The sequence below is a fragment of the Schistocerca cancellata genome, chromosome 9 (assembly GCF_023864275.1).
Source record: "Schistocerca cancellata isolate TAMUIC-IGC-003103 chromosome 9, iqSchCanc2.1, whole genome shotgun sequence".
NCBI lineage: Eukaryota > Metazoa > Arthropoda > Insecta > Orthoptera > Acrididae > Schistocerca > Schistocerca cancellata.
In genome coordinates, this window is record NC_064634.1 from 206573214 (window position 1) to 206598374 (window position 25161).

Here is a 25161-nt window from a genome sequence, read left to right on the forward strand (position 1 = left end):
TTACCCCAAAAAATAATCCCATAAGACATTATGGAATGAAAGTAAGCATAGTATGCCAGCTTTTTCATTTTTATATCCCCTATGTCTGACAAAATTCGCATTGCAAACAGATTTGTTAAGATGCTTCAGCAGTTCTGTGGTGTGCTTCTCCCAGTTGAATTTATTATCAAGCTGTAATCCCAAGAATTTAACACTGTTCACTTCTTCTATCTTCTTGTCATTGTATGTTAGACATATACTCGTGGGACGCTCCTTACAAGTTCTGAACTGCATGTAGTGTGTTTTTTCAAAGTTTAGTGACAAAGAATTGGCTAGGAACCAGTGATTAATGTCCACAAATATTTTATTAGTTGATCTTTCAAAGACTACGCTTGATTTGCTATTTATTGCAATGTTTGTATCATCGGCAAACAAAACGAACTTGGCATCTGGTAATGAGAGAGAGAGAGAGAGAGAGAGAGAGAGAGAGAGAGAGAGAGAAAGACATAGCGACACAAGATGACACTGTCAAACTCTCACTAGTTCTGTGTGTGTGAATGAACAGTAAAGTTTTCTTTATTTTGAATGCTGCAATATTCCCTCCCAATACGTGTGAGTTTCACATTGTAAGTATTTGGAATCATAAAATATTTGCATTTAGGGTAAAGCAATACATCTTGATCATACATTGATGCTACTAAAATTTGCCAATAGAGGAAAGAGGTCTCCGTGCACAACAGGGAAAGCATACATTTCATCTACATGACTTACATTAGCTCTTAATACTACAGCTCAGCACTTGTCTAATTGTTTTAAAACACTCGTCTTGCTTTTAACCATTTTTTTTATTGTTCTCCCTGGCAGTACCAGTATCATCTGTGGGATAAATACTGCTTTCAACTTGTATAACATTGACCATTTTGGAGGAAAATGAGCACATGTTGGGGAGAGAGATGCTGTCAGCTCTGATATTGTCCATATCACATTTCGTCATGCTGCGATAGGTTACGTTTCTCTCTTACAGCTGAATCGTCAGGATCGCCTGATAGCTTGATCTGCCAGTCTACGACCTCCTGTCACAACTTCTATTTAACATTTTACCATCATACGTTATTATTTAAATAAGCAACTACATTCTTGTTAGAAAGTGGCCTGGATGGCTTTAAATTGAGTTTACTTTGCATAATTCCACACACAGAGAAAAAAAAAGGGATCACATCCACTCTATTCCTGGCCTGCGGGGGTCTACATTGCAATGCATGCGCACGCAAGTGCAAGCGCACACACACACACACACACACACACACACACACACACACACACACACACTCACACACAATAGTGAGTGATTACATCCACACTTAGAGAGAGGGTGTGACCAAAAGCCCTGCCATCTTGCATCCATGTTGCTTGTCATTGGTGGACTCACACCCCACACCATGGTCCTGGGGTATCCACGTTATGTCACACTCACAAAGTAGTGTAATTTGATTGTAAGTCCAATCACATTGAGAAGTTATGGCCAGAAGATTATGTGACTGTAGTGTTGTCATCATGACCTTTACTCAAAAATTTTTGCTATCACTATGAATAATCATCATTAGTAAAAAGCATTTGTTGTTGGAAGTCAGTCCGTTCATACTACTAGGCTAAGACACATTCTGGTGTTTGTCCGGCACATTTACAAATACTAAGGCAGAATGATGTGAGGTCCAAACCAGTGTCTTTTGGAGAGTTAAGGTACATACTGTTGACTTGTGTGATGTACATACATTCCAGATAGTTAGTACTGATAACTCACTATAAAGCTATGCTCTATGTGTCTTCAATTTTAATTATTTAACCTGAAAAACTCGTGCCATAATTGTGCTTGTATAAAATAATGTAATCTGACACATTTACTTTTACTACTGCTACTGCTACTACTACTACCTACTATAGAGGATGCATAGGTGCAGAATTGAGATTGTAAGTCTAGATTGCACATATTATCTTACCAAAATTCATATCTTAGTTCTACTTAAAAATATATCAAAGTCATCCATACAATATAAGACCCTCAAAGTTAGGATAGCATTATCACATCCTTCCACATGGTTGTCAGACTTTGGCAGTGACACATCACATATATTTATAGGCATTGGGGCTTACACTTCAATAAATATACACTGCTAAGTGTACATCCCCATGACCACCACTGCCAGCAGTCATGTACAGTGGCTACATTCTTGCCAAGTCTTACTGGAATATTACAGAAGGAACATCCCGCTTCTCAAAGCTCTATTACATGACCTAGTTTAAGGTGTTGATAATGTCATCTTTTGGCACCTAAAAGTCATTTTTCACTAACATCAACTCACCATGTCCAGTCTCAATGGTAACTAATGCTCACAACCATTACAGCATGTACAAGGGTTGACTGAAAGGTAATGCCTCCACCTTCGTAACTCTTCAACAGTTGGCAGCATTGGTATGCGGCAGGTACTGGCTTGTTCCGTAGCCTCTTCTCTACAGCTCCAGTGCATTGATCGGTTGTGTTGTTACAGTGTGACGTTTGGAACCCTACGCAATGTGATTTAATCAACATGCAGTCATTGAATTCTTGACAGCAGAAGGTGGCACCCCAAGGAGATTCATCAGAGAATGAAATCAGTTTATGGTGATTGTGTTGATGTGAGCTCTGTGCATCACTGGGCAAGTAAGTTTAAAGATGTTGAGGTGGGAACATCTGACCTGCATGACTCCGAACAGAGTGAGCCTCACAGGAACGCTATGTCTGTGAGAAAACAGAAGCACATAAACTCGGGTAGTAGTGTCCAACTGTGTGAAAGATACTGGTAGGAAATCCCGCCAAGTGTGAGCCGTGTGCTACAATCAGCTTCCTTCTCGCGGAAGGAATAACACCCACTGAAATTTTTTCACGACTCAAAGTAGTTTACAGCAAAGGTGTTATGAACAGAATGAGTGTGGTGTGTTTAAATGTTGTAGGGAGTTCAATGGAGACAGAACAAACGTTCATGATGAAAAGAGGAGTGGAAGAGCTTCCGTCTTTACTGATGAGTTGGTGCAAAAAATTGAGGGAACTGTCTGTAAAGACCATCAGTTGACAGTGGATGAAATTTATGCTATGTTTCCACAACTCTCCAGAGCTTTCCCATATGAGACACTCACAGAAAAGCTGGGATACCAGAAACAGTGTGTAGAACAGCTGACAGAGCAGCACAACAAAAATTTGATCAATCACACCCGCAAGATTATTGAGCTACTGGAACTGGAAGGTGAGGATTTTCTGAGCTCTACTGTGACTGGAGGTAAAACGTGGGTGGCTCATTAAACATCTGAGACAAAAACAAAGTCATTATAGTCGTGTCATGTGAATACTCCAAAAAATTCAAAAAGACAATTTCAGACAAAAAAATCATGGCCTCATAATTTCAGAACCAAAAAGGCATCATTTTGGTCAAATGCCTCAGGAGGACACCATCAATCCACAATGATACTGTGAGACCACCTGCCAACCCCCTAAAAAAAAAAAATCATAAGAAGCATTCAAACAACAGGAGGGGAATGCTCACAAAAGGAGTGTTCTTGTTGCATGACAATGCTCTTTCTCACACAGCCTTAGCCACCAACATAATCTTGGACTAATTTGGTTGGGATGTTTTGAACCAGCCCCTATATCTCCCAGACTCAGCAACTTCAAATTATCATCTTTTAACTCCCCTGAAGGTGCACATAAGTGGAATTAAATTTTCAACCAACAGGCATGTGCAGAAAGAGGTTCTTAAGTGAGGGAAGGAGCTGGTAGGGGAGTTCTTCGAGGAGGACGTAACGAAGTTTGTGTCACAGTTCACCATATGCGCTGAACAGGATGGCTGTTACACAGCAAAATTGGTAACAAATGTATCAACAACATCCTGTATTTGATTCAAATACACTTTTTCTACAATACTATGAAAATGTAATTGCTTCTTGATCAGAAATGAATAAATAAATATGTGTTTCAGCACTTTTGGAAATTTAATCCCTATGGAGGTGAAATAGAGGGTGAAAGTATTTTTGAAAATAGATCATTATTAAAGAACCACTAAAGCATTTCTAGCGCTACAGCAGGTATGAAAATTGATATTTGACTTCTCAGTTAGAAATTAAAAAAAATACATCTTTCAGAGTTTTTGCAAATTCAACCCCTAAGGGGGTGAATTGGGGGATGAAATCTTCTATGGAAATATTTCATGAAAGCATTTTGAAAGCTAAATCTATGAAAATTTGTATTTGGCTTCTCAGTTAGAAATAGAAAATTACATGTTTTTGGAAATTCAACCACTAAGAAGGTGAAATAGGGCCGGACTGATTCACTGACTCATTATTGCCCACCCGAAACTGCTAAGAATAGAAATTTGAAATTTGGATGGAATGTTGATTTTATACCATAGACATTGTTTAGTAAGGGATTGTTCTTAATTCCACCCCTAAGGCAGTAAAGTAGGAGATGAAAGGTGGAAATTCAACCACTAAGGGGTTAAATAGTGGATGAAAGCTTTTTTTAAAAAAAATCATTATTACAGAACTAGTAAAGCATTTTTAAAGCTACATCTATGAAAACTGGTATGTGACTTCTTGTTTGGAAATTTTAAAAAAATTAAAAAAAAAAAAACATGTTTCAGTGTTTCATAAATTCAGCCCCTAAGGGGGTGATATGGGGGATGAAAATATATAAGAAAATATTTTGTTATGATAAGCTAAATCTGTGAAAATTAGCATTTCAGTTCTCAGTTAGATGAAAAAAATTTGTGTTAGGGGTTGAAAGTTCTTATGGAAATATAACTACAAGAACACAAAAGGTATGATTAACAAATACTTTGAACTCCAGCTATCATAATCACTTTTCAGTCAGAAGTACATTCCAAAAAGACCATGCTTCTACGGGTTTAATTAGCATGAAAAGTTTAGAAGGTGTAGCAACTTGTGAACAACATAAAAATTCAATTAAAGAAAAAAAAAAAAATGTGGAGACCATACAGTCTAAGTGAGCAAAGTAGTGGGCACTAAGCTAGGGGTTTATAAAACCATGCACTGTATGCTTATAGTCTTAACGTGCAAATCGATTACACAAAACAGCAATCCCAGCACTTGTTTTGTAGATGATCTAATGGTGGAATTCCAAGTTACTCTTCTGGATGACTGACATTAATTTATCTGCCATGTTACCAGAATCAGCTACTTCCTATAGAACCAAGACTGGTAACATGCTTTATTGTGGTCTCACAGCTATGCTGGCAGAGTCATAGCTATCCCAGATGTGTTACAGTTCCATACTAATGTGAGGGTCTTGTTGTAAATAAATACCTATGATTACTCATCGAATCTGTAATTGTTTATCATATGCATAACATGTTTAGGGTTTTCATAGTGTGTTGCAACAAATATACCAGATTTTCTCATCAATCTGAGATGCTTATCAGGTTGTATTAAATGATATGGGCTATAATTATTGCCAGAACTATATTGTGACTCTTCCATAGAAACCTAAACAGGGCCTCTTAGAGTGCAAGCAAACACGCACACACACACACACACACACACACACACACACACACACACAGAGAGAGAGAGAGAGAGAGAGAGAGAGAGAGAGAGAGAGAGACATTCTGCATGGTACCTTGTGACACTCACAAAAGGGGAGGTAGGAAAATGTCTACCAGTAGCAATCATGTTACACTGTTTAAAAATGTCAGTTCTCAGTAGACTTTCTGCGAAATGAGTGTTGTTCAGTTTGAGTTCACATGACATTACCTTGTTGACAGATCCTACCCATAACAAGACCAGCATTGTTGGATTTTGTAAAAAAGTCTTCTACTTAGTAAGAGGAATATTACAGCACTTCTACAAGCAACAAAAGATTCACTGCTACTAAATGTGCCCAGCACTTTTATAAAAACACATTACAGGATTTTCTCATCAGTATGAGACCCATGCCACACTGGATTAATAAATATATGATATAATTATCATAGAACCTGTCTTAAACAATGGTCCCAAAACAAATTATCCGGCAGAGTGCTATAAGATGAAAACATCACATTCAAGAATTACTGGTATTTTGCAAATGAATTGTTGTATTTACTGCATTGCAAGAGAACAAAAAATTAAAGATTACTAACATCCTATCTACAGCCTTCTCCTCACAGAAGCATCAGGTTCTGAACTTAGCTGATTTGTGCTTCGTCTTCAATGATGATGTCATGCCAGGATAGTGGCAGAGCTCCTATGGGATCTGAGAACAAGGAGAGATGTGGGTCCATGGTAAAATCTTCATGTTCAACATTTCTCACTGAATGATTTTACTGTATCTGGTACAGCTAACAGCATTACTGCTACAAAATAATCAGTTTTGTTTAACACAGGATACTGACCTATACTGTATGGGTAAATCCAGCAGATCACAAACATGTTTCACATCATACAGGAGATGTATAATAAAAATAATTTTAGAACATTTTAAGGTTGTCTTCATACAGCATTCAGGAAGCCCACAAGCACCTCTATAGAAGTGTTTGGGTTCCTCTATCTGGCAACTGTCTTAAGAAGTGTGGTGAGTAACCTGACAAAAACAGCTGCACATGCTGTGAGCTGCTGAAAGGAATTCTGGACTATTAACTAGACAGACACACAGGTCAGAGTTTCCCCTCATTTACCAGTTTACTTAGGACATTTTCTGATGGTTACTGTCAACCAGTGTCTGTACTTTGAGGCAGTTGCACTAGTCCTGCCAGACTAAACTTACCAATGTGATAGACATAGAAGGATTGTTAGCTCTAGTTTGTCACTAAATTTTTTCCGATATGTCAAGTATGGTTCATGTGCAGGAGTGGGGAATATAGCAGTTGTGCCAGTATTTGAGGGGAACTCCAGATTAACCTTACCCATGTGAAGGACACATAAGAATTGGTAGCTCTCATACCTGAATTTTTTTATGTGCTTTCTAGCAATGTCTCCCACTCCCTAATATAATAATGCAATAGTTTGGATACTGTTACATGGCTATGCTGCATGCACAAAAGCACAAGTTTTCATTACTTATTGGTCCAGATAGATAGAAAGAAGGGAAGGGGAGTGCCTGGAGGTTATCTGGAATGCAGCACACATATTTCCACTGACATTCTGTGACCTGTTACTCATTATTACAGTGGGTGGGAAGCCCCTCACTTGATATACCAGTAGTGTCTTTAGTGGCAGCAATTGGGTCCATGAAGGGCATATAAAAAATAATACAACTATCTCAGTCATTGCTGGTGCAGTGTTCACGACTATACCCCAAACGTAAATGCTTGAATGGTGGGCTATCCTGCATGCAACACACTTTTTTCTGGGGCTGTTGTAGATACTGGTGACCTCATTCTCTAGGTGTGTATTTTGAGAGCTGTGCTGATTCTTATACACATGGTATCTTCAGTTGCAAGCATCAAAATTTTGCTGTGATGACATTATTTCTATCACTATGAGAACAAACTACAGGAGCTCCAGGTTGGAACATCAACAAAATAAGAAAAATAATAAGTTGCTACTCATGATAAAGATGCCATACTGAGTTGAAGAAAGGTACAATGAAAAGAATGATACACACTTAGCTTTCAGCTGAAGCTTTCTTCAGAAAAGGAAAGAAAACACACACACATTCATTCACACAAGCAAGCGCACCTCATGCACACATAACTGCCACCTCCAGCAAGGTAGACTGGAATGGAACTGCCACATGGAGTAAAAGAAGCAATCTGGAGCAGGTGGAGAAGGAGAAGTGATAGCAGGGCCCAGGTGGGATTGGGGGGAGAAGAGGCTGTCTGGCAGTGTACGTGGACTAGTTGGTTGGAGGTATGATAAGGACCAGTGTCGGGAGGCTGTGGGGCATAAAGTCTAGGAGGGCTGGGGGGGGGGGGGGGGGGGCAGGTAAGGGGGGAATGGGGAGCAAAAAAGGAGAGGAGCACAGAAGGGGTGCATCGGCAGAGGACGGCACACAATAAGGGTGGGGAATGTGAGTAGGTTGAAGGTTACAGGACAGAAGGGGCAGAAATTGTTGGCTGGAGGGTTGTATGCACATTAGGTTATTGTGGGTTGTAGCCAGGATAATTTTAGAAGTGGGGAATGTTTGTAAGGACATCTGCACATTTCAGAAAAGTTGGTGGTGGAGGGAGGATCAAGATAGCCTGGACTGTGAAGCAGCCATTGAAATCAAGCATGCCATGTTCAGTTGCATGTTGTGCCATAGAGTGGTCTATTTTGCTCTTGGCCACAGTTAGGTGGTGGTCGTTCATCTTCGTGAACAGCTGATTGGTAGACACACCAACTTAAAAAGCTGAACAATGATTGCAGCAGAGCTGGTAAATGACATAGCTGCTTTCGCAGGGTGGCCTGGCTTCTGGTTGTAAAGAATAAGTCTGTGACAGAACTGTAACAGGGTGTGGTGGGTGCAACCCCGGATCTACAATATTCCGAAACGTGGCAAAAACTTGATAGAGGCGCCCCCCAACCCCACCCCACCCTTCCCACTCAAGCGTTTGAGATAGGATGACAAATTTTTTTAAAAAAATCGATTTTTAAAAAGTATGTTCACTTTCTTAAGAGTTTGAGATATAAAATATATATGTCCGAGGTAATGTAAGACATGTTATTTGGTCTTAAGTGTGCCACAGCGCAGTGCCAATCCTCTTCACACAGCACTCTTCTGTCGCACGTCTCTGTATTTCGCTCTATGGAGTTAAAATGTGTATGTTTTGTAAGGAAAGCCATCAAACCTTTATTGCATGTTGGCTAATAACTTCCTCTTTTCTGTGACATAAAATGAAATACAGGAAGGATAAAACCAGCAAAGACAAGAAACAATCAAGGCAGTACACATTTCTTCAATCCTTAGGTCCCAGCATTTTTCCTCTCTAGTCTTTACTTTCCTTTCTGCGGCATCATCAAAGTTTGTCAAACGTTTTGCTCCATGAAAAATCAAAATGTCGTTGTCTAATACTGAAAAAGATGTTAATACGAATAGAACCCAAGACTGGTGTTGTTTCTTGATATGATTAAGTCTACTGTGTATCTGTCTGCTAGATAAAACGAAACTGTCCTCTTAATATTACAGCAGTTGTAATGTACGCCAAATAAGGGAGACTGTTATGGCACAAATGATCATGTTTATCTACCTCATTTAAATAAATAAACCGACAGAATATACGCCTAATTCGCGAAGTACCAATATCAAATGCCTACCTGGCCTGCTACAAGCAAAAATGTTTATGTTAGGAAATAGTTTCACATTTCATTCATATGCTCTAGTTTCTCAAGCATGAGATCTAAAAGTAGCAGTAGTATGATATTTTTATATAAATCCATGTAAGTTGTGGGATGTCCCCGTTCCTTCTCCTATCTCGTTCCAACAAACAATCCTTCTCCTTTCTCGTTCCAACAAACAATCTTGTCGTCACTAATTCTGTACTATTCTTGTCATTGTCAAAACTTATTCCTCGGTTAACTTATCCTGCCATAATCACAGATTTATTTATCCATCACGTGTTCGTACAACGCGTTTCCGTGCTATCCCGAGAACAAAATTAAGCGGCTGCTAACTGGGGACTGAACAACTGGCCCTAGTAGTATAGCGATCTGGCAAAATCTTTTTTGGTCAAAATTTCATTTTCTTGGTTACGCCGAGAAGACAATATGTAATCTTTCTTACCTGTTACTCCTGTAAGTCTTTGTTTTCGCTCTGGTAGTCTGAATCTATGGATTTCGGCAACAATCATAACAACGCTTATCATTCACACACCCACACAACCACACAAACACACAGCGATAGGCATTCATCCGTTCGAGTTTACATTCAACTTTTATAGTCCACTCCCCTTTTGTATGTGGGAAAGTTTTTTTTTATTTCTAGACGCGACGGGGATACCCCTGGCAGAGACATCACGTACACTATCCACACATTCCAAAATCGACTTACGATTCGTTCAGACATCAACTTAGAATGTGTTCAAAAATGTTTAAAAACCAACAGCGATGCGTTTCAAACTCATGTGAAAAATCGGTAGACCAACGTGCGCTGGATGCTGGGCACTTCGTTAAAAAGCGTTTTTTTCTTCAAGAGTTTGAGTTTGGCGCACACTGAAATTGCCACTGGGGGCACATACCCCAGTTTCCCCCCTACCCGTCCCAACCCCCTCCCACAGCGTAGATGCGGGCCTGACTGGGTGTGTGGAATGAGCAGGTCTTTCACCTCGATCTTCCACAGGGATATGATCTTTTGGAAAGGGTTGGTACTGGGAGTGGTATCAGGATGGACTAAGATGTTGTGAAGGTTGGGTGGGTGATGGAACTCTTCTTTAGGAGGGTTGGGAAAGATTTTTGGTAGGATGTCCCTCATTTCAGGACATAATGATAGGTAATCAAAGCCCTGACAAATAATGTGGTTCAGTTACTACAGTCTGCAGTGGTATTGGGAGTTAAAGTGGGCACTCCTTTGTAGCTGGTTCTTGGGGATGGTGGGAGGATTAGAGTGTGTGGGGAAATGGCACAGGTGACCTGTTCGTGGACAATTCCATGGGATAATGCCTGTCTGTGAAGGCCTTGGTGAGACCTCCAGCACAGTGGGCAAGGGACCTCTTGTTACTGCAGATATGCCATCCACAGATGGCCCTTCTTCAGAATGAAAACACAATCACATTGATTCACACAAGCAAGCACACCTTATGCACACATGACTGCCATCTTCAGCAGCTCAGACTGACATGCAACTGTCACATAGAATGAAAGCAGCAATCTGGAGGGGGTGAGGAAGGTAAATAGATAGCAGGAATGGATGGGGAGGGTGGGGGGGGGGGGGGGGAGAAAAGAGCACTCTCTGGTGGAGTGTGCAGGGACTAGATGGAGGCAAGGCATGACAAGACTGCCACCAGTTGTGGTGTCGGGAGGCTGTGGAGCAGTAAGTTGAAAGTTGGGGGGGAGTGGAAAAGGAGAGGAGCAGAGAGAAGGGGAAAGATGGGCAATAGCACTGGAGGAGGGAGAGACACAACGAGGGTGGGGAATGTGAGTAGGGAGGAGGTGATAGGACAGAAAAGGCAAAAACTATTGAGTGGATGGTGTGTGCACAATAGATAACCGTAGGTTGTGGTCAAGATAATTTCAGGATTGAAGAATGTGTTGTAAGGATACCTACCATCTGTGCATTTCAGAAACATTGGCAGAGGAGTGGAGGATCAAGATGGCCAGGGTTGTGTAGCAGCCATTGAAATCAAGCACGCTATGTTCAGCTGCATGTTGTGCCAAAGAGTGGTCTATTTTGTTCTTGGCGGCAGTTTGGTGGTGGTCATTCATCCTGGTGGACAGCTGGTTAGTAGTCATATCAATATAAAAAGCTGACCAATGGTTGCAGCAGAGCTGATAAATGACAAGGCTGCCTTCACAGGTGGCTCAGCCTCTGATGGGGTAAGATAGGTCTGTGACAGAACTCTAATAGGAAGTGCTGGGTTGGTGGATGGCGCAGGTCTTGCACCTAGGTTTTCTGTAGGGATATGGTCCCTGTGGCTATGTGTGAGGAATGAAGTACTGTATTTGGAGTCTGAAAGATGTCAGGAAAGGTAGATTTCAATAGTGGCAAGACAAAAGTAGACCACCCAGTGACACAACATGCAGGTACACATAGCCTGCTTGATCTGAATGGCTGCTTCACAACTAGGGCCATCTCAGTCCTCCTCTACACCACCAGCCTTTCTGAACCACATATATGAGAGTTATCGTTGCAACAAATTCTCTGTTCCCAAAATCATGCTAGCCTCAACCAATGGTAACCTATTGTCACCACAATCTTCACCTGACAGTTTGTGTCTCCTCTGTCCTACTTCCTCTGCCCTAATCACATCCCCCACTCTCACTGCATGCCACCCTCTGCCAGTGCATCTTCCTGTCGTTCCTCTTCACCACTCCTCTCCTTCTCCACTCTGTGTTTATGACCCTCTCCCTCACCTTCCTGCTACCTGCCCCACAGCCTCCTGATGCTGCGACTGGTGGCTGTCTTGTCATGCTTCCATCTAGTTCCCACATGCTACGCCAAACAGCGTTTTTCTCTCCTCCCAACCATACCCTTCTATACCTTCCCGTTCCATGCCCCATCCAGACTGTTGCATTTGTTCCACATGACAATTTCATTCCAGTGCGAGCTTCTGGAGGTTGCGGTCAGGTTTGTGTGAGGCGTGCTTACTTGTGTGAATGAATGTGTGTGTTTCCTTTTCTGAAGAAGTGTTTGGCCAAATGCTTAATGTATAACAGTCTTTCCATTGTGCCTGTCTGCAACTCTCTTGTCTTCTTTATAGTGAGAAGCGACCTGTTCTTTTCATGATGTTATTAATATGAGAACGAGATTGTTTTGACCCGCCCTAGTACTTTAGGGGTTTATATATCAAGCTGCGGTATTTCTGCTGTGTGTTCCCATCAGGCTAACCTCACTGAGGTGATGGACGCACACAATTCACCTAGATGCATGAACAGACTAACATTTTGCAGAACATCTAACAATCTGCAAGAATCAAATTTAGGAACAATGTCACGCTCTCTAGATGCACATTCTGGAGTGCTGAGCTAACTCTTATACATACAGTATCTTTGTTGGAAGTCAGAATTTTACTATGGTGCTGCACAACCTAGTAATGTAGTGGTGCCTTAGCAGGGATTATCTACCACTGCCTGGTATTTCTTATACATACTGTATCTTCCATTGGAAATCAAAATACTGCAGTGCTAATAGAATTTGCTGTGACGTTGTTATTACCACCAATGTGATCGTCTATAATTCACACAATATCACAATATAGTATCTCTCTCTCTCTCTCTCTCTCTCTCTGTCAACACACACACACACACACACACACACACACACACCAGACTAGTATTGTAATTGTGGCTTAGTAATGATAAATGATTTGAACACATGCTGCACTGTGATTGGCTGAGAGCTTCATGATGTCAACATGACATTGGGGGTAGTTGAGGTAGAAGTCATGTAATTCAAGAAAATTTTGGAAAAATACACGTAATACTGGAAAATACAAAATCTTGTAGAAAATATAGAAAAATTCCTAAAATTGGTAAATATATGGAAAAATATGACACATTTTGAAAAACATGTAAAATTTTGGAAAATATGGAAAAATGAGAGTACTTAACCCTCTACCTGCATGTGGTCTCTGCTGATGCCTTGACTGATGAAAATCGTATAATATTAAATTGTTATTAACAAATAGATTTCAAATGACATGGCTTAACATAATTTTTATCAACAAATAATCACAGCCTAAGAGAGCCCTATGCTGGCCAGCTCCAGAATGGTTCAGGGGAGGGGGCAGGGTTCCCCTGCGTGATCTTGGTCATTTCCAGATGACTCAGCAAGGGGAGGGGAGCAGGGAGTGAATTTGAGTATAAGTTGACCAAGTGTGTAGCCCAACGCCAAATGTGTAACTTGACACCAGAAGTGATAAGGTCGTTATCTTCATTTGAAATGATACTGAATAACAACTTGTGCACACTGTTTGTTTCACAGGCACATTGGAAAAACGTGTTCTTGTTAGTTGCATCATGTTTTACTCAGATATGTAGTAAAAATTGCAGGCTGTGATTGTTGTTGTCATCTTCAGTCCAGAGACTGGTTTGATGCAGCTCTCCATGCTACTCTATCCTGTGCAAGCTTCTTCATCTCCCAGTACCTACTGCAGCCTACATCCTTCTGAATCTGCTTAGTGTATTCATCTCTTGGTCTCCCTCTATGATTTTTACCCTCAACACTGCCCTCCAATGCTAAATTTGTGATCCCATGAAGCCTCAGAACATGTCTTACCAACCGATCCCTTCTTCTGGTCGAGTTGTGCCACAAACTTCTCTTCTCCCCAATTCTATTCAATACCTCCTCATTAGTTATGTGATCTACCCATCTAATCTTCAGCATTCTTCTGTAGCACCACATTTCAAAAGCTTCTATTCTCTTCTTGTCCAAACTATTTATCGTCCATGTTTCACTTCCATACATGGCTACACTCCATACAAATACTTTCAGAAACGACTTCCTGACACTTAAATCAATACTCGATGTTAACAAATTTCTCTTCCTCAGAAACGCTTTCCTTGCCATTGCCAGTCTACATTTTATATCCTCTCTGCTTCGACCATCATCAGTTATTTTACTCCCCAAATAGCAAAACTCCTTTACTACTTTAAGTGTCTCATTTCCTAATCTAATTCCCTCAGTATCACCCGACTTAATTCCACTACATTCCATTATCCTTGTTTTGCTTTTGTTGATGTTTATCTTGTATTCTCCCTTCAAGACACTGTCCATTCCGTTCAGCTGCTCTTCCAAGTCCTTTGCTGTCTCTGACAGAATTACAATGTCATCGGCGAACCTCAAAGTTTGTATTTCTTCTCCATGGATTTTAATACCTACTCCGAACTTTTCTTTAGTATCCTTTACTGCTTGCTCAATATACAGATTGAATAGCATCGGGGAGAGGCTACAACCCTGTCTCACTCCCTTCCCAACCACTGCTTCCCTTTCATGTCCCTCAACTCTTATAACTGCCATCTGGTTTCTGTACAAATTGTAAATAGCCTTTCGCTCCCTGTATTTTACCCTACCACCTTCAGAATTTGAAAGAGAGTATTCCAGTCAACATTGTCAAAAACTTTCTCTAAGTCTACAAATGCTAGAAATGTAGGTTTGCCTTTCCTTAATCTTTCTTCTAAGATAAGTCGTAGGGCCAGTATTGCCTCACGTGTTCCACCATTTCCACGGAATCCAAACTGATCTTCCTCGAGGTCGGCTTCCACCAGTTCTTCCATTCGTCTGTAAAGAATTTGTGCTAGTATTCGCAGATGTGACTTATTAAACTGATAGTTCGGTGATTTTCACATCTGTCAACACCTGAAGAGATTCCATTGATATTTTTTGTAAATCTGCTTAATGGATACCATGATGTTTTGGAAAGAAACTAAACTTTACTATAAAAAAAAAATCCTGACAATTAATCAGCAAGTACTGCGAAAACTGCTGTCCAAACGGCTGTCCAAACGGCCACTCCCACGAGATGACACATTGTGTGGTATGTCTGATAGAGACCAAGTCTGACACCCAGATCCAGCAGAACTTCTGGATACATGGCAGAAGCAAACCACCATCACAATCCTTAATCAGACAGTGGTACACGAGGTTTAAGGAATCCAGAAGTGTCACGAACAGGACGAATTATGAACATCCACACACGAGTGCTGCAGATGTGGAATGGATGCAGCAGGCATGTATCTGGCGCCCAACCGAATCCATCCATCAAGCATCTCGACTGTTGCAGCTATCAACCATGGTATTGTCGTCCATGAAGACGAATGCCTCGCCAGTATGCTGCTGATATACACTACTGACCATTAAAATTGCTACACCAAGAAGAAATGCAGATGATAAATGGGTATTCATTGGACAAATATATTATACTAGAAATGATGTGATTACATTTTCACGCGATTTGGGTGCACAGATCCTGAGAAATCAGTACCCAGAACTACCACTTCTGGCAGTAATAACGGCCTTGATACGCCTGGGCATCGAGTCAAACAGAGCTTGGATGGCGTGTACAGGTACAGCTGCCCATGCAGCTTCAACACGATACCACAGTTCATCACGAGTAGTGACTGGCACATTGTGACGAGCCAGTTGCTCGGCCACCATTGACCAGACGTTTTCAGTTGGTGAGAGATCTGGAGAATGTGTTGGCAAGGGCAGCAGTCGAACATTTTCAGTATCCAGAAACGCCCGTACAGGACCTGCAACATGTGGTCGTGCATTATCCTGCTGAAATGTGGGGTTTCGCAGGGATCGAATGAAGGGTAGAGCCACGGGTCGTAACACATCTGAAATGTAACGTCCACTGTTCAAAGTGCCGTCAGTGCGAACAAGAGGTGACCAAGACGTGTAACCAATGTCACCCCATACCATCATGCCAGGCGATACGCCAGTACGGCGATGACAAATACATTCTTCCAATGTGCGTTCTCCGCGATGTCGCCAAACACGGATGCGACCATCATGATGCTGTAAACAGAACCTGGATTCATCCAAAAAAATGACGTTTTGCCATTCGTGCACCCAGGTTCGTCGTTGAATACACCGTCGCAGGCGCTCCTGTCTGTGATGCAGCGTCAAGGGTAACCGCAGCCATGGTCTCCGACCTGATAGTCCGTGCTGCTGCAAAAATCGTCGAACTGTTCGTGCAGATGGTTGTTGTCTTGCATACGTCACCATCTGTTGACTCAAGGATCGAGACGTGGCTGCACGATCCGTTACAGCCATGCGGATAAGATGCCTGTCATTTCGACTGCTAGTGATACGAGGCCGTTGGGTTCCAGCATGGCATTCCGTATTACCCTCCTGAACCCACCGATTCCATATTCTGCTAACAGTCATTGGATCTCGACCAACGCGAGCAGCAGTGTCGCGATACGATAAACCGCAATCGCGATCGGCGTCAAAGCGACCTTTATCAAAATCGGAAACGTGATGGTACGCATTTCTCCTCCTTAGAGGAGGCATCACAACAACGTTTCACCAGGCAACGCCAGTCAACTGCTGTTTGTGTATGAGAAATCGGTTGGAAACTTTCTTCATGTCAGCACGTTGTAGGTGTCGCCACCGGCGCCAACCTTGTGTGAATGCTCTGAAAAGCTAATTATTTACATATCGCAGCATCTTCTTTCTGTCGGTTAAATTTCGCGTCTGTAGCACGTCATCTTCGTGGTATAGCAATTTTAATGGCCAGTTACTGAAATTTTTTTTAGACTTGAGTGGAGGTTTCTGTCTGTCGCCAATCCCGAGAAAATTAATTTGATGTACCTCATTCATTTGCGATTGCGCTCACCAGCGATGAAGTCAGAATGAAGTAACCACATCGGTTCTCATATTTCATAAACGGTTTAAGATATGGAAACGAGATTTTGGTAAATTACAGCACGCAAAGAGAAGAGTAATTTGCATACAGTTATTACGCAAAACTTCGTTTCTACAATGTTATTCTGCTAACTACAGACTTTTTCGATGAACGAATGTAATTTACAAGGGCCATCCATAGCTGGTGAAACAAGAAACGCTGGGAGTTTTGGAATAAAGTAAGTGCAAATATTAAACGTTTATTTTTGTACCGAAGACGTGCTTTTTCATAAGCTACTGACCTTACGTTTCCTCAGTTCCTCACTTAATGAAACAAATAAACCACTGTTTCAGAATTCTCTAGCAACTGTATCTGCACAACATGTTAGTGAGGTCACATTGTGCAAACTCCGCTGTGTTTTGGCAAAAGAAGCAACTGTTAACATAGCAACAAGAGAAATATAGGTTTTGCTCAAAATTCGCCGCTCACAATGCTTCTCTGAAAGTTAGAAATCGTTAACAAGCCAGGGGAAAACAAAGCGCTGCTTTTGTTGCATTTTCAGCCGAGTTCTTTCCAGATACTAATCAAAACGGAGGGGACGGTAGATCTTTTTGAATGGTCATCATGCAAGTGCGGATGTGGAGTGGTTTCGCTTAATATTTACCGAAAATGTGAGTGTAGGCCTCAGTTTAGAAGTGCACTTACCTTCCAGTTCTCGGCGTTTCCCCCTGCAGCGCATGCCCACAACCCCCACTGCTACCACTCTGCTCGCATGTGCCCTGCCAACTGCGCATCTAATTGCCATAGGCCACGTTGTTCTGTGCGCACTTTACCGATCTAGATACTTAAGTCAACATATTACTTCTGCTCCCGTAGATGTATGTGCACCAAAGTTCACGTTGGCAGCACTCAGAAATCATTTAATAACGGTCGATATCATTTCATGTCCCTCGATTTTGAAACAGTATCTTCAGCACAACCTACAGGTGGTGTGGAGTGGGGGAGGTCATATTTTCACGTATCTAAATTACCAATTTCACAGCTAACTTTCGTAGAATAAAACAGAACGAAAGTGAACAGGGGCTAGCCACATGGATAGTATTGTGTAACTGGCTGCAGAGAACATTCTAGACAGGAAAAGACATATAGTCTCATGCTGACCATAGTTGCTCTTAGTAAAAAAACCTACTCAGTGAGTCTATGGCTAGAACTGGCACAGTAAGATGGGTCAGGCAAGAAGGAACAGGAAAGAGGCTTCACTAAGAAAAAAATAACGGAGAAACTGATTTCCTGAAATTTTGGAAATTTGTGGTAAGTTCTATGGGACCAAACTGCTGAATTCATCGGTCCCTAGGCTTACACACTACTTAACCGAACTTAAACTAACTAACGCTAAGGACAACGCACAAACCCATAAAATTTTTGAAAACATAGGTAGCGATCGTAAAATTACACTCTCATGCCCAAGGGAGGACTCGAATCTCCGACGGGAGGGGGGCGAACCATGGCAAGGCGCCAGACCACACGGCTACCCTGCGTAGCTGATTTCCCGAATTTAGGCAGGAAGAACTGAGAGAATAAGCATGTACAGCATAACAGTACACGATATTGTGTTTTTCATTTATAATTACGTTTCTCTGCCAAGAAACCATGGAAGAATCAGTCAGCATTCCCTCTCAACATGAAAGCATAGCTATAGTCTACACACCTGTGTTAACAACAATAGTGTTACGTATGGTTACATGAAAGACTGATAATGCTAAGAGTACTACACAATTTTATATTCTGTAAATTGGGATGTCAAAGTTTTCCGGGTTGCGATTTGTCCGCACATGTGCGATTTGCGGAGCGATCGATCGTCGATGTGACAGATCGCTGCGATCCGTCGCTTGTTTGTGGGGTCCTGCACAGTCAACAGCTTATACCTTAGAAAAGCATAGGCTATAGAATGTAGGTCCTATGCATGTTTTACATTATTATTTAGCGATTTACAGTATGAGTAATATGACTACTACAACAGTTGGATTACGCCTCGCAGTCACCTTGAAACAACATAACGCCAAAGCAGGCAGTAATGGTTCAAATGGCTCTGAGCACTATGCGACTTAACTTCTGAGGTCATCAGTCGCCTAGAACTCAGAATTAATTAAACCTAACTAACCTAAGGACATCACACACATCCATGTCCAAGGCAGGATTCGAACCTGCGACCGTAGCGGTCGCTCAGCTCCAGACTGTAGCGCCTAGAACCGCACGGCCACTCCGGCCAGCAGCAGTAATGGAAATCGGCATGGCGCGAGAGAGTGTCTTTGTTTTCTGTCTGCAGCCTTCCATCATTTGGACCATAGGCCACTAATGTTTTCTCACAGCTGGCAGGATAACTGACAAAATGACGAGCGCGGACCGCACCATTATTTTGTACTACATCTAGGTACAATAATTTAGAATGATAATGTTAAGTTTCAGGTACACTGCAGGCAGGAGGTGTCCTATTATTCAAAAAATAATATTTAAGATCTCCTTTTTCTTCTGAAGATAATATTGAAACAAATTGTATCACTGTTTCCATACGTTTCATCATGCTTATTTAGAAGCCTCGGAGGGTAGGATCAACTGATGTCACAGGCCGCGTCCGGCCTATGGGTCGTAGCTTGGTGACACGTGATTTATACCAAATCACAAAAAATAAAGCTTGCGCTTGAATGCCTTGTTACATCCTTTCTTGCTTTTTTCTAAGAAAGAAGATGGTATTTTCTCGCCGCAAATTAAAAATTCTGTAAATTATATTCGCTTTTCTTGACCTACACTTTAGAAACCAACTGGCGCCTTGGAGCTGTACGAGCCACAGAGGGTAGCCACCAGTTCTCTGGGATAAAAGTTTTCTTTTTTTCCTGTGCAATTTGATTCTTGTGCTATGACTCATGCCCAAATTCAGTTAAAAAAGGATGCCAATTTTAGTCTTGGCCCTGTTGGGTTAATTTTTGAGGACGCCTACGTGGTGAACATAAACATTGCGTGGAAGCACATACGCCATTGAACTCAACACAAGTTTTACTTTCTGAAGTGCTGCGAGCGATTTCTTAATGTATGCATACCTATTTGGATTCAAGCACCGCTCGTCTTTGAGATGAAAATTATGTTCGAAGAACAGAATACATCATACGTTCCGTGGGCAATTATTGGTGTTCGGAAATCATTTCCAAGACAAAAACGGGCTTGAGTTTAATCTGCAACGAAAACTTCTGCAGCTACACAATAACTGCTCTGTAAAACGTAAATATATTCGATTGCTTCTGCTTCCAATTCTTCGCTACTTATGCATGATTTTAAATATAATTTGACTCAACAATTACGCACAACTAAGACTTAAATTGACATCTGTGTACTCTTTAAGTTATCGTTGTTTCCAATGTCTTACTGAGTAGTAGCGTGGCGAGTACAGCAATTTCATTTCATAAAATGTCTCCCGATTGTTTTGCCTTAAATATTTTGGGAGGGGCAACGTTTAATTATTCCCCTATAGTCGTCACCACAACGCTGCTGCCACTGGAACTGGATGTATCTCTTGTGAAGTTCTTTGCAGCAGTACTCGTAGTTTCTATAGTCATTGCCAGATAGCGTTTATTCTCCCCGAATAAAAACACGTAAAAACTTGAATAACGCGAAGGTTGTAGTTTGTTTAAAAGCCGACAAGGTATTAGAAGATAGAGCTGAAGGTAAGAAAAACACCGGACCCTGGGCCATGTAAGTTATGTGAGTAATGTCCAAACAAATGAAGTTGTTCCGTTTGTGTGTATTTTTGTGGTGTTATTGTACTATATTCATTTTTATGTGTTTTAAGATCGAGGCCCACGTTGAGATTAAGCAAACATGGCGGATAGTGCCAGTGAGAGTGACTCAAGTTCCATCGATGGAGGTCCAATAATGATGCCACCGTCCCCCGTAACCCGGGAACAGTTACAAAAAAGAATAGAGTCGTTGCAGCAGCAGAACAGAGTGCTTAAAGTGGAATTGGAGACCTATAAATTAAGAGTGAAGGCGTTGCAAGAAGAGAACAGAGGACTGCGGCAAGCATCTGTGATAATCGTAAGTTTGGCGTTTTTGAATTAGTGTTTGATAGTCTGCGCTAGTACTATGAACGCAGCACATTACTGAAAATACATATTATTGGCGTAAAATGGTTATTAGTGATAATATTACGTCGTAACACCTCTGGCGTGCATCCATGTTCACAGCAAGCTAAAGCAGAACAAGAGGAAGAATTCATTAGTAACACGCTTTTGAAAAAGATTCAGGCCCTGAAGAAGGAGAAAGAGACTTTGGCGCATCATTATGAACAAGAAGAAGAGTGTCTTACGAATGACCTGTCAAGAAAGCTCAATCAGGTGAGGTTATAAACGTGTTTCGTGCTGAATGTATGGATTTGGTAGTTGTCTGTATCTAGCAGTTATCAAAAGAGCAACAATAATTTTGTAAGAATATTTGTGTACGTCAACCTACTTAATTAGTACGTACGCAACGAACTGTTTTAAGTTCGTTTTCTGTCAACATATTGCACAGGGTATTGCAGGGTTTGGTTATAATCAGTGCAGACCAAATGTTTTGTCGTGCGTTTTCACTTCATAAAACTCAATGGATTTCCAGGTAAGCATTTATCATAAATTTTTAACTTTTATTGGGGTAGGCCTAATTAACTGCGTTAGCAGACACAGCTCATGCTCCCCGTCCTGGCTTTGTTTACTTGTGCAAATGTGCTGCATGACGGGGACGCTAAAGATATTTTTGTTTCTTTTAAAATTCCCTTCTTGTGGTAATGTGTGTTATTGCAGATACGAGAAATCCCATGTTGTGTACATTAATATTAGTTGTTCACAAAAAAAAGAGGACATCTGTTCCTAAGTACAACTTGTAATTACAGTAGCGCTATGGTAGTTCCCTTTAACATCCATGTTATGTTGTAGGGTATGAACAGTTCTGCATTTGCTGCTGGTTCAGCAACTTCTTGAAATTTTCACATTTCGAAGATTCTAATTCTCATTTCAGGTTTCTTGCTCTCTTGATATGTAGAACTGTTGCCTATAAGTGTCATTTTCCTCCTCACCAGCTGAATATATTTTAATGCCTGACACAGTCAATATGAATTTACATGTTTTGAAACATATACACAGCCCAAAAGAGTCATAATATTACTAAGTACAAACATGCGTTTACATAGTTTTTGATATATTTTTTTCCTGAACCTACTTTTTGCTCATTTATAAATTGTAAAACCATTTTAATTGATTTGATTGATCTTGCTCTGCAGTACTATTCTGGTTTAAATTTTATTTGCAGCAGTGGCGGTGTGGTGCGTTGATGTCTGCAATGACTTTTGAATGCTGAGAATTGAATGCCGTTCATATTAACGCAAACATTTTGTTATAAAATGTTGCTTTATGATGATGATGAATTTACTGAGCTGAGAAGGGTACATACAAAAACCTGCCAATCACAGAACAAGGATAGCATTAATTATTCTCTTAATGGCCAGTCGTTGCCCACGTTGCCGCACTATGCTGCTGCTGCTGCATCTCCTGCTGCCATAAGTAAAATTCTACCCTCTTCTGTATGGCAATAAAAGCTAGTGTCTCAGAAATGTTTTGATATCAGCTTTGTTATGTTTTGGTATCTTATATTTCCAAAGGAGATGGATAATGTGTGATTTTTCATTTTTATATGTTCATGAAATACACGAAACAATCGAAAGCTGTTTTAGAGACATGTTTCATATGATTTCATTTTGACATGCGACTAATTTGCTGACAAGTAGTTTATATTATTTCATTTGCCATAGTTGTACTATGGACTGCACAAAACTGAGTAATTGTGCTACCTGGAAGTGTAATAACCACTTGAAATTGTTCTCATTATAAACCACCAAATCATATAACCTCTTTTCAAGGCGTCACTCCGTTCCTGTGATCTTCCAAGCCCTTTGCTGTGTCTGGCACAATTATGAGTAATTTCCAGGAATTATTGCCTGCCGATTGTGCAACTCTGTGTCATCCACATGACTCTTTGTGCATGAATTGTGGTGAATGGTTAGTACATTGGCAGGGGAGCACAGCTTATTAGTTTGTTTGTGTATAGCAATAAGTGAATGTGTTGCGGTTTCAAGTGCTGATAGTCTCATAATGAAATCTAATTCCTTGGTTATGTAGTGTGGGAAGTTGTTCGAAATTTTGTTGGGACCCGAATTGCTTTCAAATGAGGATAGCATGAAGTGTATAGAATGTCATGAAGTCAGCTATGCGTAACTTTGGAAAAAAGGTGCAGAAGCTTATTTGCCTTCGCCGTTGTAGTGTGCACAGTGTTACAAAAGAACATCAATAAGAAAGAACACATTGTTTAACAAGCCAAAGTTATCCATTGAGAAGAACATCATTTTAATTTCTTGTACTGTATGCTACAAGCAACAGCTTCTGAAGCATGATTGTCCATGAACACCGTGTGAGACTGCTGTGGCCTCTGCCAAGAAGTCTGTTGGTCATAGTATGAATGAGATTGTTCCAATCGGAGGACAAAACAGAGAGGACGACCACTGGAAAAATGAAGTTGAACATATTTTGGTATTTGGTGCCATTGAGAGATAGTCCTGCAAGTGCTTTCCGTCAAGGAGGAAGAAAGCTCTAGTCTCTCTGATCAAGCACTTAATACACGTCATAAAGTCTTGCATCACCCTGGCTCCCAGAACTCTTGAAGATAGCCATTGACTGTGAATATTGTATCTCAGACATTGTCCCTTTGACAGTTCAGAAATGTCACTAAAGCCGCCCAAAGATGTAAACAACCATGCATGAGCAGTGCCTATAGACAGAGGGGATCCGACAGCCGATCAGTTCTAGTTATTCCACCAGGACGGAGGTATATGGCTCATGTTGTCTGTCATTCAACCATGCTTAGATGGTCAATAGCGTGGTTAGATTGCGTCTGCATTGTTACTTTGTGTCAGGAAGGGCTGTCCACAAGGGAAGTGCCCAGGTGTGTCTGAGCAAGGGTCAACAGAAACCTCCGATCTTACTCGTCGGCTTTGACCCGTGACGTAAGCGCGTTGTGGTGTGTGACGTCATTACGGCGCGGAGTTTGGTTTGTGATTGTGGCGTCTTTGTAGATGTTGTGTGGGTGTTTGTCGTGCCCTCTGGTGGTGTGTTCATGGTTTTCGTTTGTTTGGTGTGTTGGGGTCAGTTTGCTGTTGCTCAGTGGTGAGTGCTGTGTTCGTGGTTTTGAAGCGGAATTTGTATTAGTGAGTTAACGGTTTTGTGTGGAGCTGTTGTAGATGTATGTAGGTTTAAGTGAACTGTTTTTCGAGTTTTGTATTGGGCGATGTGATCGGGAGGTTCTGTTGAGCTATATAGGTCAAGGGAAGTGTTCGATACTAATTTATGCGATCGGGAGTTACTGTAGATCTATGTAGGTCAAGGGAAGTGTCTGATTCCGGATAAGAATGTGTTTTTTGGTATTTGGTCAGTTTCGTGATGTTGATTTTTTTCGTCGTTTTGCGTGGTTTTGTATGGCGGTCAGTGGCTACATTTGTGTATATTTAGTTTCTCCCCACCCAAAAACCCCCAATTTCCCACGCTTTTCCCGTTAGTCATTAGGCTTTTGTGAAACCTGTGTATTTCAGTGTTTATGATACGTATGCGATGTTTTTATATCCGCCATATTGGAATTGTCATTTATGCTCGTTTCCGCCATATTTGTGACGTCATGGGTCAAAGCCGACGGGTAAGATCGGATGCTTCTGTATTTCCCTGAGCAAACCAAAGTGATGTTCAGACATGGAGGAGATACAGAGAGAGACAGGAACTGTCGATGACATTTCTCGCTCACTCCGCCCAATGGCTACTACTGCAGTGGATGACCACTACCTACGGATTATGGCTCGAAGGAATCCTGACAGAAGTGACACTAAGTGGAATAATGCTTTTCATGCAGCCACGGGATGTCGTGTTAAGACTCAAAATGTGCGCAATAGGCTGCATGATATGCAACTTCACTCCTGATGTCCATGGCGAGGTCCATCTTTGCAACCATGAAACCATGCAGCACGGTACAGATGGGCCCAACAACATGCTGAATGAATCGCTGAGGATTGGCATCACATTCTCTTGACTGATGAGTGTCGCATATGCCTTCAACCGGACAATCGTCGGAGTCATGTTTGGATGCAGCCCAGTCAGCTGAACGCTTTATACAC

The 25161-nt window shown here is 41.3% G+C and overlaps 1 protein-coding gene across 3 annotated transcripts in view; it reads left to right on the forward strand.

The window, feature by feature from the left end:
• Window positions 1-20515: 20515 nt before the first annotated feature.
• Window positions 20516-25161, forward strand: part of LOC126100309 (coiled-coil domain-containing protein 6) — a 72966-nt gene continuing 68320 nt past the window's right edge. Inside the window, exons 1-3 of one of the 3 annotated variants that reach the window (XM_049910917.1) lie at window positions 20516-20641; window positions 20767-21011; window positions 21161-21310. In XM_049910917.1, the coding sequence (XP_049766874.1) occupies window positions 20796-21011; window positions 21161-21310 (366 nt within the window). In that variant the 5' untranslated portion in view covers window positions 20516-20641; window positions 20767-20795. Of the gene's footprint in view, window positions 20679-20766; window positions 21012-21160; window positions 21311-25161 lie in introns of all 3 variants that reach the window. The other 2 variants (XM_049910916.1, XM_049910918.1) reach the window with 2 other exon arrangements.